The following is a 14,444-nucleotide window of genomic DNA, read 5'->3' as shown; positions in this document are numbered from 1 at the left end:
AGGCACCGGGCGAACTTCCCCAGAAAAGCCGGGAAAGGGGCCGAGCCGTGGCTGGCAATAAAGCACGAGTCCCGTGCTCAGGAGGTCACATCCGCGCTGGGGGCATTGGTGCTGGCTTCTCCTTTATCCCTCTGCCTGCGGCCAGACTATCTTGAAGTTGCTCTCGCTGAAGCCAACGCCGGATTAATCAAATCCTGCAGCGGGCCAGGCTGTCCCCGGCCCATTGCAGAGGCACACGCTGTTTCCTCCAGCTACGTAGTGTGAAAATTCGGCGTGCTGCCGGGGATGCTCTGCCCGGGCACGCTGCCTGGTATGGCTATTGCTGAGGTCTGACGCTGTTTTGGTATGACTAATGTTTATGTTTTTCTAGTGGCAATTTTTTTCCCCATTTTACAACAAAAATAGAAGCAAGAGAAAAAAAACCTGAACACACCTTTTGAGTAAACGTGTCTACCACAAGGTTTTATCTCCTCGCCATGGGCTGAGTCATGCTGGAGCCTGACCCACGGCTTCTTTTGGATAAGCAATGCCAGGGTGCCGCGTTCGGATGGAGGATGCTGTGAGGGCACCCATGTCCCCCAGGGCATCGCGGGGTCCCCCGGCGTGGCTGAAGGCAGTGGTCCCGGGGATGGTTGCTCTGGCCGTGCTGGCCCCAGGGGGATGGGGGGAAGGCCCCCACTGTGTGCTCCCATGCCTCCACCTCTCTGCAGGGACGCTCGGCCATGTCACAGGAACATCCTCCAAAACCCTCCAGATGAACTTTCTAATTTACAGGCATTACAAAAAAAAACCAAAACAGAAAATCAAACAAAACCCATAAACTTCCTTTTTTTCTTTTAATCAGCACTGATAATGAAACAAACAGAAAGATAAATTCCCCCGATCCCAAGCCGAGGATAAAATTGCAGCAGAAATAAGGCTCCTCCTGACACGTGTCCAGCCGAAAACGCGGCAACCTCGCAAGTCCGTGGCTGTCTCAAAAGGCTGGTGGGGAAGGAGGGCTCCATCAGCGGCAGGGAGCCTCTCCCCTTCCTGTTTTGCAAAGAAAAATGTAGTACAAGGCTGGCCGGTGACCCTGTTTTGTCTCGCGGTGGATAAGGTACTTTACCATCCGCTCCCAGAGAGGATGTTCAGTCAAAGATGCAGAAACAGGTTGATGTTGCAGAGCTTGAACTCCTGGCAATAAGTTAAATCCTCGGGGAAGTTTGCAGGTGCGGGTCATCCTTCCTTCCCTGCATCCCCGATTTTTAGCTAGTCCGTAAAACGTGAGCAGTACAGAGGCATGCTCTTCTCCATAGAAATAAGTAGTTAAAAACTGAAATCCTGGCAAAAGAGGTTCACTTCCAGCCCCAGGGCAGAGCCGGGACAGGAGGCAAGGGCAGGGCTCCTGCACTCAGCTTCATTTTTTAAGACTTTGCTGCCCGTGGCCCTGCTGCCCTCCCGGGGGGGTCTCGGCTGGGCGAGCATGGCGCGGTGGCTGCATGGTCTTTCCCGGCTGCGGCTGGGGCGTGTGGTTTCCTCCTGGGTCTTTAGGCTTTCAAGGAATTTGGTGAGTCGGGAACAGGATCTGGAAAAGGACAGACCGGGGTTATTAGTCCAGCTTGCAGCTGCGGGGATATGCTTCGGGAAGTGGCCAAACTCGTGCTTTTGCACTGAAAACAGGGGATTTGGGTCTTTCTCATCTTCAAAGCCCTGGGACTTGATGTCCCACATAATACAAAATTTGCAGCTGGTATTTAAACCCCTCTTTCCCACTCACCGCCACCCCCCCCCGCCGCTACCCCTTTCCTTCCCACCCTTCCCGCAGTGGTCCCCACGAGGGCTCAGCATCACCGGTCACTCACCCAGCGTTGGGAAGAAGCAGTCCCCGGGGCCGGGGGGGGACAGGGGGGTGCCAGGCTCGGAGAGCAGATGCCGCCCGGACTCGGAAGGCTGTCGGCTGGCCATGTAGGAGAGCTGGGGTCGGGGCCGCTGCTCCGTGCACGCCGAGGGGACTGCCTCGAAGACGGGGTTTTCGATGCCCTGGGCGCTGCTGTGGGAGAAGAGAGAGTGTGAGAGGTGAGGATTTGCATTTTTATTTCAGGAGGTTTTTTTATCCCTAAGGTTTTGGCTGAGCGCTGGGAACAACCGAGCAGGACAGGGAGCAGGTTCAGGTGGTGGCACCTCAGCTGAGAGCAAGCGGGGGGAAAAGCTTAGACAAAAGGCACCGTGGTTTCGAGTTCTCCTGGGGCATGGGGAGATGCGTGCCTTGGCACAGGCAAAAAGAAAGGAGACGCTTCCCACTCGGAGGAAGGGAAGAGAAACAGCGGCTGCCCGGAAAGGGACAGGACCCCAGGCGTGGGTGCCAGCAGCATCCCCTTCGCTCTGCCGGGCTGAGGGCACACGCTGGCTTCAAGGGGAGGGGAAGAGAGGACAAAGACCCTTGTGGGGTCTGGGATGCGGGCAGAGGGGGTGCGAGGAGCTTGGGGGAAGGTGGAAGCACGTGGGTTTCCTCACCTGTCCATCCTGACAAGCTCATGGGCACCTGCCAAAGACAAAACGGTTGGTGTGAGTGCTGGCAGCGTGAAGCCCAGTGTCAAACCCAGACCCTGCCACACTGTGGCAAGATATCGCGTCCCAGCGAGAGAATCTGGTTGCAAAAGTATGTCACGTAGATGGTCACGTACCCAAGGGTCAGGCCACTGAAGAACACCAAAACAGTGCTGGTTTCTGGTGTCTAGTTCCTCCTCTTCCTCTCCATTCCTCCCTCCCTTTCCCCCTTCTCTAGCATCAGCCTCTTCTTTGCTCCCAAACCTCCTTCTCCGCATCCCTGCCGTCTCCTGCCTTGTTCACTCCCCAGCCCAGCCTCCTCCCAGATTGAAACCATAAGCTCCGAAGAAGGGGGAAGGAGGTGTTTCTGCCGGTGCGGGGGCAAGGCAAGGTGCAGCTGCGATGCCCGGGCTGCAGCCCGGCCCCGCTCGTGCCCAGATGCACCCACCACCCACCTGTGACACCCTCCCAGGGCTCTACAAAACCCTGCCCTAGCATTTGGCTGCCCTTGCGTTTGTCCGTGCAGCACCCTGTTATTTATTTCCTCATCCCCTTTGCCACAGCAGATCCCACAGCCCGTGTTACTCGGGTGTGCTAGACGGCTGCACGGCGAGCATCCCGAGCCGAGGCGCACAAGTTTCGGCCCAGATTGTGCCGATGGAAAGCGCTCGGTGGAAATAACCTGTAGCTAACCTGGTCTGAGACACCCCAGGAGCAAATCCCCTCTGGGTTTTGCCTTCCATTTTGGGTTAAATAGCATCCAGGTGATAATTTACAGCACGGGGCTGAGGGGGGAAGCTGCAGCCCGCCCACGGCAAAATTGGATGCGTGAAGGCATACGGCCAGTGTTTTCAGCCGGGGACGGATGTCGAAAGCGCAGTTCCCGTTCTCGTGGCTGGCATTGCGCCCACTGCTGCTGCAAAAAAAAAAACCCCACTTCTCCAAAGGGTTTGCTCAGAGCCGCACAGCCGCCCACCAAGCTCGGCGAGAGGAACCACAGGGCCCCCGGCTTGCCCAAGGCCTGATGAAATGGCTCTGCCGGTTAAGATGGTGCCCCTTTCTGCTTAATTACTGAAATCACTGCAAGCCAGGCACGGGCAGGAGCTGGCAGCCGGCTTCACCTCAGCACAGCCTGGTTTTCTAGGGCTGGGGCAGTGGGGGGAGAGCTGGCTTGCTGCAGTCCTATTGCTATAGACTTACAAGGGTTTTTTTTAAAGAGAGGGGGAGAAAAAGCACAAATAAGGCTTTTTCAGTCACTTAGGAGGTAAAGCTATTTCAGCTGTGTGGTGGAGGGAGGGATGAGCCAGCTCTCGCAGTGGATGGGGAGGAAAGGGCTCAGTGGGGAGGGGGCCTGGCAGCATCTTTGCTGCCTCAGTGCCCCCAGCACGCTCCCGGGGTGTCTTGCGGACCTCGTGGGTCCCCCTCCTCGCTCCTGGACCCCCCCCCCCCCGACTCCTCGCCGGTAGCCTGCAGGCATGCCCGCCCCTTCCCAGGACACCTTTAGAGGAGGCACCTGGCAGGGACCTGTCTTTGGGCCACCTTCCACGGTACCCGTGGGACTCGGGACAACCGAACCAGCTCACCCCAGCGGAACATGTCCCATCCCACAAATCCCATGCTGACGCAACCCGGGAGATGAGACGGGTGTCCCCGCCGGCGGCTGGCGAGGGGAAGGTACGTACGTCTGCTGCTGACGGCTTGTCTCTGCTTGTAAATCAGGAGCAAGATGAGGGGCAGGCAGAGGATGCCCACGATGCAGGCGCCCGTCGCCAGCGCGGCGGCTGTGATATCTGCAACAGAAGAGAGCAGAGCTGGAGCGGGCAGTGGGGAGGATTCGCTTTGCGTTTTTCCTCAAGCCGTAGCAGAAGCACAGGGCAACACCGGCGTTGCCCCACGCCTGATGCGATGTGGCTCCGGCACGCACGGGTGGTCCGCTCCTAGAGGGATTTGCGCTGGGATGCCGTGCCGGTTGCGGACATAAGCGCTGAGGCATCGTTTTAGGACCTTGACCAAAGTCCTTCATTGCTGGAGGACATCCCAAGGTCTTTCTTTGGTCTTCTAGATATGAGGAGAGAAGCAGGGGCCCGGATAAAGCCCTCTGAAGTCAGCAAAAAGGCTCCCAGCGATTTCAAAGTGTGCTGACTCCAACCCACAGCTGGCTCGTCAAAATCAGGCTGCTTCAAAGTACTCGGGAATCAAAGGGCTCATTACGCAAGGCCTCTGCTAACGAACATGCCCCTGGAGAACACTATCTGTGGAGGCTCCCCAGAAAGGCTGGCAGCCTGCGGGCACGTTTGTGGCCATCAGGGTCCACGTGGGATGGCTTGTGGCAGGTCAAGGGCTGCCTAAATCAAGGGCAGGTTCAGCTCAAGCCCTCCTCTCCCACGCATCCATCTGGGGAAGCAGCGTTTTGCTCTGGGTGTGGTGTTTTGAGGGGGGATTTTTTTTTTCCCCCCTTTTCTTCTTTGCCTGGCAGGACAGGGTGTTCCAGCACTTGAGACTGAGGGTTTGAGACAGAAAGCACTACTCATGGGGAGCAGGGGGCAGTTTCCCATGGCCCCAGCCATGCTGCAAACCAATTTTAGCAAAATCTGCCCGTTTAGCAGCCTGCAAACAGGGATAGACAGAGCGACCCACTGAGAAACCACCTGCATAGCGAACTGTGGGCACCTCCAGCGTCTAGACACAGCACTGGGGGAGCCTCATGTTGTCTGAGTGCTCAAGCAAAATTTAGGTTTCCCCTGCTAGAGCATCGCTGCTCGGGACGAGGTGGCATGGGCTTAGGATGGCGGCAGGGTGTTGCAAGAGGTTCCTGCAACTCTTTCCTTTTCTGTCCCTTCCCATCTGCTCATGGCAGTGGCTGCTAAATCCCTAATCGTGTTTTGGCGGGGGGGTGGGGTGGGGGGGGTGGCTCAGGTGCTTTATAACCACAGGGTGAATGATCTCCGCGGGCTTCAGGACAGTCATGTCTAGGTGACGGGCCAAAGGAGGCTCTCCTCAGCCTGATAACGTGCCTGTCAGATGCACCCTGTGGGGACAGCCTCAGAAATCACCCTCCTGACACCTGACCGTGAGGTTGCATCGGGACACTGGTGTGTTTATAGCAAGAAGCCTTCCCTGGGGAAATAAATACACGGGCCAGGATGGCGAGCAGTGCATTGGAGAAAGAGGTTTTTTCCCTTTACCTTTGCTGGTGGTGGTATGAAACGTGCAGTTTTGAAGCCCTCCTTTGCCTGCAGAGGAGAAGAGAAAAGCGTGTTAGATCTCAAGGGAGTCGCTCAGGTACCACAGAGCTCCCGCACCTGCTAGCTGTGCTTGCCTTTGCTCACCAGTATTGAGAAAATCAGCCCAGAGCATCCCAAATGCGAGAGTTTAATCCTGGAAAGCTTACACTGAAATCCCTGCTGCAAGACCCCTTTTCCCTTGCGGCAGCAGAGCCCGTCCCTGGCCGTGCAGGCTCTTTTTTTTTTTTTTGGTTTAAAAGCAAAACTGTCTATCCTCACGTGGCAAATCAAGGACAGGAGATGCCTTTCCCTCCATCTCGGGCCTCTCTGGGCAGCTCTCCCCCCGTGGGCTGCTGCCTCAAGGTTATCTACAAGCCCTGCATCCCTAGCAATGCCTGCAGCCCTCACCCAGGCTTGAACCACCAGCCAGCTCCTTTTAAGTTGAGGTTTGTTTTCCTCTCTTCCAGAAAGAGGTTGAAGAAGATCAGTGAAACTATGTAGCATGGATTTTATTGCAATCTAGCCTCTTGACTTCTTTTTTTTTTTTTTTTTTTTTTTTTCAAATGTTCCAATGCTCTCTGGCCCTAATTCAAACCTTCAACATCTGCTCCTCTTCCACCCTTGCAACACAGCTTGGGCTTTCAGCATCAGCTTGCCCGGCCTCCCCTGATGCTGCACCCCCCCCCACCAACCCTCATCTGCTGCCTTGCCCCGAGGCACCCTGGCATGGATGGGGGGGCTGGCAGGGGCTCCCCTCGACCCCCCTCACCTTGCTGGATCTGCAGCTCCACGAAGCCATGAGCGACCTGCAAGGTGTGGGGTTTGCCGTGCTCCCGCCTGGCCTCCACCGCGTAGCAGCAGTAATTCCCGCTGTCCTGCAGCGTCAGGTTCATCACCACGATGTGAAAGGCACCGTGGTGGTCGGGGACAAATTCCACCCCGTGATGATTAGCTTGCCCCCCGAGGGTGGATTTTTGGGTGCCGTTGCCCAGCGGCTCATGGTTCTTGCCCAGGTCGTGGTGCAGCTCCTTCTCGGTGACGTTGCGGATGTGCTTCTTGTCGGAGCAGCTCTGGTCGCCGTTGCTGCTGAAGTACCAGGTTTTGTAGAGCAGGTCGTGGCGGTCGGCGAGGGGACCGCTGATCCGGCAGGTCAGGGTGACGTTCTGGCCCTCGGGGCAGATGCAGAGCGAGTACGGGGTGGTGATCAGGAAAGCTGCTGGCCCTTCTGCCGGGGAGAAGGACCGGTGGCTGAGTCAGACCCTACAGTTCTGGCCTTACCCTGAGTTCGTAGCAAAAATGGGGATCCCTCCCCAAACAAGCGCTGCAAACCCCACCACCGAGGTTTGCCAGAGGAATGGCTAGGAGTTGCAGAGAGCAATCGGAGAGCATCAACACCAGCCTGCAGGCAGAGGGAAAAAGGACTTCACCCCTGCCCTTAGGGCAAGAAAAACTCGTGAGCTCCCCATATCCCACGACAAGGGAGATGGGAAGCGTGGCGTGAGCCCTTCGCTTGCTCTGTAGCAACATCCCAGCAGGACTGGGAGCTCAACTTCACCCTAGAAATAAGCCCTGGAGGAGAGGCATGCTTTAAATACAGCTGAGCGTAGCTTTTAATAGCAGTGGAGAGGGAGAAGTTTGCCCAGAGCTGGCAGAGGTGTGGGGCAGAGAGGTGGGGGGCTTCTACGGGGCACCAGACCTCTGCAAATCATGCAGAGGATGAGAAGAGAAGCGGGGCAGCGGGGTATGGCTCGTGAATGAGGAAATGCAAGTGCTGCTGAGCCACCTTCGGGAAAAAAAAAAAGGCAAAAAAATAAAAAGAAAATAGCTAGGAGGAGCCCGTGCCCCCCGAGATCAGGCGGGGAGCGCGTCCCACCCTGTTTGTTTTTCAGCCCTTGGGGAGGAGAGGGGGGAACTGGCCGACGCCGACTGCGAGGAGCTGCTTGAAAATGAAAACAATGTTCAGAAAGAAATCCCTGACCGCTGCTGGCTGCGAAACGTGGGCGGGAGGCCTGGCAGAGGCACAGGAGCGAGGGGCGTACTTCGGCATTACTGGTCCCATCCCAGCGCACCAGTGGAGGGTACTGGTGGGCAAGGGGAGCTGTGCGTGAGGGGTGAGGAAAGACCAAAGACTGGTGCTCTGGCTCCGCCACCGCTTTGTGTTTGCAGAATTGCAAATGACACCTTCGAAAGCTGAAGGATAAGGAGATTCTAGGTTCATTTTCTTTAAATTATTGAGCAAAAAAAAAACCAGAGGTTCCCGGGGCTGGTTTGCAACAGAGAAGACGGTATGAGGACAAGACGTTCTTTTTATTTTGCTAACATCCTGTTGTGCCATTAGCCCCGCCGCCGTTTCGCTTTGAGGTTTTTCATTTGCTATATCGAGCGGGTGTCAATCGCAGGCGGGGTGCGCTGCGCCTGCCCGGAGCCATCCAGCCGGGCGAGAGGCTCCCCATCGCGTCCTCCTCCGTGCAGGGTCACTGTGTGACCGCCCCGGCATGGGGCTTCGCTTGAGAGAGCGAAAGCGAAAATGTCCTCCGTGCCTTCCACCCCTCGTGCTTATTTAGGGCTTTTAGGACGATGGTGACCTCTTAAGCCCCGTAAGAACAGCCATGAAGCCCCCGCCGTGTCCCAGCAGCCTGCCTGAGGGTGCTATGCAGGGAGAAGGGGGGTTTTGGGGAAGGGATCTGCCCCATTGGACCCCCATCTCCCAGTCTGCGGCACACAGTGCCAAGGAGACCCGCAGAGCCGGGGACAGCGTGACTTTTTCCGAACCGCTCCGGATAATCGCTGCGGCATCCCGCAGGGCGTTTCAGCAGCAGCACATCCCCACGGCTGCTCTGGGGCAGAGGTTTGCGTGGCTTGAGTTCAACGCTGCCTCGTTTAGGTTTATTTTCAAGGCCTGGCTCCTCCTCATCCTCAGATGCTGCTGGGGCCGGGGCGCTTGGCCGGGCTGGCTGGGTTTTGGCAGGCAGCGGAACGGGCGCCCCACCTCCTTGCCAGCGCGTTGAGCACAAAAGGCACCTCAGATGTGTTTCTCGATACCTGCCGCAACGGGAAATGTCCCATTCACATCGGGGCTCCCCTGGGAGCCAGGGGAAGGGAAGCCAGGGCTCTATTGGAGGAAGCCGCACTTCCAACACCTTGCAAAAGTATCTACGGGAGCCTTTGTTTTCCACCACCGCCACCCACCCCCCCCCCAAATAAAACGGGGGCCGTCCCGCTCATCCCCGCACAGTTTGCAAAGCTCTGCCTTACTAAACCATCCAGCCTCCGCCCCCAGGGCTTGATGGGAACCGGCTGGATGGAAAGTCAACACAGCCCACGCTTTTCGGCAGCGGCGTCCAGCCACGGGGAGGGGCAGAGGTTACCACGTGTGCGAAGCCTTCGGCATTACGGACTTCCCTTCTTTCTCCCGAGCAGGGGAAGGCTTCCAAAAGCCATCGAGTGGAGGAGAAAACAGCTGGGGAGGAGAGCTGGCAAGGCACGGTGTGCCCTATAGCAGCACCGGGGAAGTTGTTGTTCCCTCCCCAAGATGTAACGAGGCTTTAAAGCTGTGCTAGATGCCAGATGGTACCCGGAGGAAATGTCTTCTGACGGCGTCTTTACGCTAAAGCTCACGGATCTTAATCTCCTCCAGGCACTGTGGGCTTCTTCCATGCCCAGACCCCAGGTTTGGCTCCATCCCACCCCGGTCGGACCGTTCCCTTTGAAGTCAGAGCTGCTGGCAAATGCCAAAATAAAGCCAGATGCCCGTCTCCGCGCATCTCCAGCTGACAGAGCCTGGACCCGTTGAGGTCCGAGCCAAGAGCTGTCATCTTGTCACCATCTGGTAAAGACAGAGGAGGTCTCAAGTGGGTGCCAAAAGTGCCCCTCTTCCTCTTTGGCGCCTCGGTATCTTCGGCTCTGACCTGTGGCGTCGCATTGGTGCGGCACAGAGCCCCGTGTAGCGCTGGTACATCCCCAGCGCCGGCACCACTGCCTAGCTTGAAACCTGGGAGCTCTCCTTTCAGAGAAAATGAAATGCAAAAAAGTGCTAATGCTGAGGAGGCTGTGTTGCTTTGCCAGCCAACAGCTTAAATAAAACAGGATTTCATGCCAAATTCTGGGTCGGTGACCAAAAGCCTCTCCTGGCTGCTTCTCCTAACTTTGGTCCCCCACTTTGGCAAGAAGGTGTTTGATTTACACTCCTGTGACTTACGGAAGTGATTTCCACATCATGCCACCTCTTTCTACTCCAGGGAAATCTGGGTGGGAGGGCTGCAGGCTTTGGAGGGGCTCACCTGCTGCAGCAGAAGGGCTGCCAGAGAGAGAGAGGCTGCTCAGTGCTCGAGCGAGGAACCTGGCTTTAATTCTTTTTCTGGGAGCTTTTGTAAGAGCCTGACATGAAAGTGCCACAAGCCCCATCACCACTGTGCTGTCGTTATGCTTCAGAGTTATCAGCCAGGTGAGATGTGCAGGAGCATCCATACCTCAGCACAAGTACTTACAGCAGGAAAGAAAAAGGAGAGAAAAAAATTTACTGAAGATGCCAGAGGTGCCTGTGTTAATTAATGGCCCTCATTCCTGCATCCCGAGGAGGCAAATGGCTTTTCAGCAGCAGGGCTGCTCCCTGGGTACCCGTCATCCAGGCCGTGGGGAAAGCAGCCTGGAGCTGCTGCAGCCACCGCAGGGTCCTGCCTTGCTCCTCTCCCAGCACAGCCCTGGCTCGGGGACAGGGTCACAACGCCAGCTTTGCGCTTGGGATGTGATTTTGGAAAGCCCAGCTCAGCTGCCATCCCTTGGGTGGAGAGGAACCACTTCCTCATCCAGCTAGCTGCCAGCATCCCCAAACTATGTAGGAGCTGGATGTCTCCAAGGGCACTACTTCTCCATCAAGCCCTGCTAAAATTAGCTGGGGGTTCAGAAAGTTTTGGCAAGCGTGTGGTTGCACAAAGTTCAGTTCCTCTGGCACCAGGCTCACGTTGAACATCGGTGTCCCAGCTTGTTGCGTTGCAGAAGGCCTGCTGTTCAGTCCCAGCACCCCAGATGCATAAATGAAATAATCCAAAGCCCCACAGAAATGCTGGGAATTGTTCCCTGATGTTGAGAGTCTCGGATCAGAAGCAAAGCATGCTTCAAGCCACACCAGCCTTGCTGTCCCAGAGGAGAGAGGAGAAGGGACCCCCTGCCCCGCTGCAGCAGGGCATCATTTCTTCCTGGGGATATGATGGCAGAAATCCTGGAAGCGGTCACTTTGTCATCCCGGGACAGAGGGAAAAGCCAAGGCCGATAGGATGCTCGTCCTCCACCTGTGCAGGGCAGGGGGGGGGACCACGCTCCTTCCCAGCTTTGTTCTCTGACCCTTCGGCCACAGACGAACTGCGGTTTTAATTGCCACTGCCCCTGTTTCACTGCCTGGCCCTGGAGCCCCGGTATGGAAACACTGCCTGCCAGGGCTGGTGCAGGGTCAGGCATGAAGCAGCCCCCTCCCAGAGCATCCCCCCGCCACACCGGCGAGCGCCCGGCGAGCTTCCAGCACTGGGAAGCGCTTGCTCAGAGAAGGGAAACTCAGCGACCGCACACGGCGGTCCTGGCCCGGCCAGCTGCCCACCCGGAGAAGCTGCCTGGCACGTCCCAGCAATTACGGTGGAGCGGAGCATCCACAGGGAGAGCATCCCAGCCCTGCTCACACAAACCGCCTCTCTCCGCTCCTTTCACCGCGATGCAGCCAGGGACCTCCGCGGTGCCGGGGCAAAGTGCCGTGCGGGGACGAAGGGTGGCTTTTTCCAGTTTGGGATCCCCACCAAGGGGCTGGCAGGGACAAGGGGTGCTGCTTTCCTTCCATGCACTTTAGATCAAAGCAAAAGAGGAAGGAGGAAAACCCAATCCCAGAGTTTTGAAAACAGCAGCTCCCCTGCAGCCCCTTTCCCCCGACGCAACCAGCCTCGCGTGAAAAGCTGGCTTGATCCCCGCCTCCCCCCCCCCCCACTCCAAAATCACAGGGTGAGAAAGTAAATAACCCCCAAAATACCCTAAATTCCTTGTGCTGAGGCACAACTCCAGCTGGGCAAACGCTCTGCCCCAGCGAGGAGAGTTTCTCTGAGCGGGGAGGAGAGGAAAGCGAGCTGGAGCTTACCGTGGGAAGCGAGCAGACAGAGCGCAGCCAGCAGCAACCCAGGCCGGGGGGACGTCACCTCCATCGCGACTGGGGTGACCGAAGGGAGTTCACCTCCACCGAGCCACCCGTACGCTCTGAGCAGCCCCGCAGCGGCAGGCAGACTCGAGCACACACAGGAAATTTCATTGAGATATTACGTGCAGCAATGGAGAGAACTGCGAGCACCCCCAGGAGGTGAGATGCAGCAGGGAGCTGGGGGTGGCCAGGAGGGGAGCAGCGGCACCCCAACGGGGCACCCTGCCGATGGGGGACGCTTCAGTCCCTACCCATTTGGGCAGCAGCGGGTGCATCTGCTGGTTTGGTGGTTTTGGGGTTTTTTTTCCCCTTACAGCATCGCAGGGGGTAGCTTGGAGCAAGCTGGTACCCCTGCGTGTGTTTTCGGGGTGCACAGGAGGTAGCTGAGGAGGATGCTCGCCGTACCGGGGGACGTGTGGGTGCTGAGCCGTGAGGGGCTGGGGTGCTGGTCGCCCACCCCTTCTCCGGCAGGAGCCGATCCCTTGGGGCTTGCTTGATTAAAGTGCATTTTGCTTGTAATTATTGTTTTTCCCATGTTTGTGAGGACCTGGTGGGCAGAAACCCTCCTGAGGCAGGTACGGGGAAGTGTAACTCAAAGCGGTGCCAACTGAGGGAAACAAATGGAGCTTTTTCCCCCAAAAAAGGGGAGCAAAGCGTCCCCCTCCCACAGCCCGTTTACACAGGGAGAAGCCTTTACTCTGCCCTCAAATAGCAAAGCAGCACCGTGGGCGTAACTCCTCCTGGAGCCTCGCTTCAAAAGGCATCCAAAAAAAATCTCCGGCTGCAGCTGAGGGCCACCTCGTTTCAACACGGTGTTCCCTGGAAAGTGGAGCCTGGTGACAGGTGGAGGTTTGCAAACCGCAGGAAAATTTGCTGTTAACCTGCTCTGAATTTGGAGGGTGCAGTGTAATAGAAAAGGAGCTAATTACGCTGTGGCTTTGTGGTTTTTTATAGCAAACGGGGTTGTGGTGCTCTCGTCAAAAATGTAACCCTTGCCTGGCTGGAAGAAATTTGTGGCTGGGGAAGGTGTAGGCACAAAGTCCAGAGACTTCAAGAAAATGGTTTATCGTCCGGAGACCCCCATCTCTGAGCTGAGCCCTTAGGTGGGGTGGCATGCTTTTGTCACCTCCCTGTCCCCAGGTGTGCCCCCATGGTGACACACCCAGAAGACAGCCTTCAGTAAGGACATCCAAGTGCCTGTGCAAGGCCAGGTACAGCTGGCAGAGGGTCAGGACAGGCTGAGCCTGACTGGTGGTGGAATTGTGGTCAACAGGTACATGACGGGACCCACGGGAGGTCAGTCCGGTTGTCCGAGATGCTAATTTTTGTTCCTGCCCAGAGACATGGCAGCATCATGTCTAGGTATTTTCCATCCTATCATGTTGCCACCCTCAGTAATAACAACCCCAACGTCAAGGCGAGGACTCACACATGCCTCCTCCAAAGGCACCAAGGCACGATGGGGTTCAGCCTCCGGCTTTCCCTCTGCCACAGGATGCTCCCTGGTGTGACCAGCAACGGTAAAAACTGGGTGAAAAGGAGAGGGATCCCACAGAGACATGCTTTGCTTGGGAACAAGGATGTGATTTAATCTCTGTACCTTTATCTCTGTACCCAGCCGTTACCTGGAGATGCGTCTGCAGCCATGGCTCGTTTCATTTTGAGCCCTGCATCTGTTTTGTGTCTTTTGGCAGGGTTGAGCCCACGTTGGTCATTGACCTTGACAGGTCCAGCCTTCCCCAGCCAGCTCCAGGGACTGCAGAGCCGATCCTTCTACGGTGCTTAACACGATGTCTCCATGTCCCACAGGCCACCACCACCGTGTACGTCACCGTCCTGGACGAGAACGACAATGCTCCCGCTTTCCAGCAGCAGCTGTACGAGGTGACCCTCGACGAAGGTCCCGCCACGCTCAACGCCACCCTCGTCACCGTGCAGGCCCTGGACCGGGACGAGGGACCCAACGGCACGGTTGCGTACAGCATCACCGAAGGCAATATCTTGGGTACCTTCCACATCGACAGCGCCACGGTCAGTGAGAATGCCAGCCCCATCCCGGCCGTGTCCCTGTCCCGCTCCCTTCACTCCCGGCCGCTCTCCCTTCGCCTTGCAGGGACAGATCCGCACGGTGAAGGAGCTGGACTACGAGATCAGCCACGGGCGCTACACCTTGATCGTCACCGCCACCGACCAGTGCCCCATCGTCTCGCGCCGGCTGACATCGACCACCACGGTAGGGAGCTGCCGGCGGGGTTGCGCCACTGCAGCCTCGTCGAGGTTGAGGAGTTCCCCCTCACACAAGCGGTTTCACATCTCCTTCCCAGTGGTCACCAGTCACTTTTCCCAACTGTGGCCTGTTTGCCCAGTTGCTGTCACCCTGCTCCCTCATGGGCATTGCAAAATAGGGTCGTGGGCAAGGGACACTCCCGGGTTAATTAGCTCAATTATTTGGTCCTGCAAAGACACAAACAGAAGAAATTCCCAGAATTGCTCTTAAGTTGCATTATGTTTTCTTTAGA

The 14,444-nt window shown here is 57.0% G+C and overlaps 2 protein-coding genes across 3 annotated transcripts in view; one reads left to right on the top strand and one right to left on the bottom strand.

Annotated features, from left to right (window-relative positions):
• CDH23 (cadherin related 23) overlaps nt 1-14,444 on the top strand; it is a 212,794-nt gene that overhangs the window by 180,246 nt on the left and 18,104 nt on the right. The window contains exons 38-39 of the mRNA XM_049810212.1: nt 13,735-13,956; nt 14,039-14,158. Coding sequence (XP_049666169.1) covers nt 13,735-13,956; nt 14,039-14,158 — 342 coding nt within the window. The remainder of the gene's footprint in view (nt 1-13,734; nt 13,957-14,038; nt 14,159-14,444) is intronic.
• VSIR (V-set immunoregulatory receptor) lies at nt 791-12,069 on the bottom strand. Of its 2 annotated transcripts, none has more exons than XM_049810214.1 (7): nt 11,869-12,069; nt 6,523-6,975; nt 5,715-5,762; nt 4,212-4,319; nt 2,497-2,524; nt 1,845-2,032; nt 791-1,567 (listed from the first exon to the last, which is right to left on the bottom strand). In XM_049810214.1, exons 1-7 carry the CDS (start codon nt 11,930-11,932, stop codon nt 1,530-1,532), a joined length of 927 nt encoding a protein of 308 aa, XP_049666171.1. In that variant the 5' UTR covers nt 11,933-12,069; the 3' UTR covers nt 791-1,529. The 2 variants fall into 2 exon arrangements, with proteins under 2 accessions (XP_049666171.1, XP_049666170.1); XM_049810213.1 differs by having other exon boundaries at nt 794-1,567; nt 6,523-6,978; nt 11,869-12,068.

This window comes from Accipiter gentilis, chromosome 9 (assembly GCF_929443795.1).
Source record: "Accipiter gentilis chromosome 9, bAccGen1.1, whole genome shotgun sequence".
NCBI classification, from domain to species: Eukaryota; Metazoa; Chordata; class Aves; order Accipitriformes; family Accipitridae; genus Astur; species Astur gentilis.
This window is presented reverse-complemented; position numbering and strand designations above follow the sequence as displayed.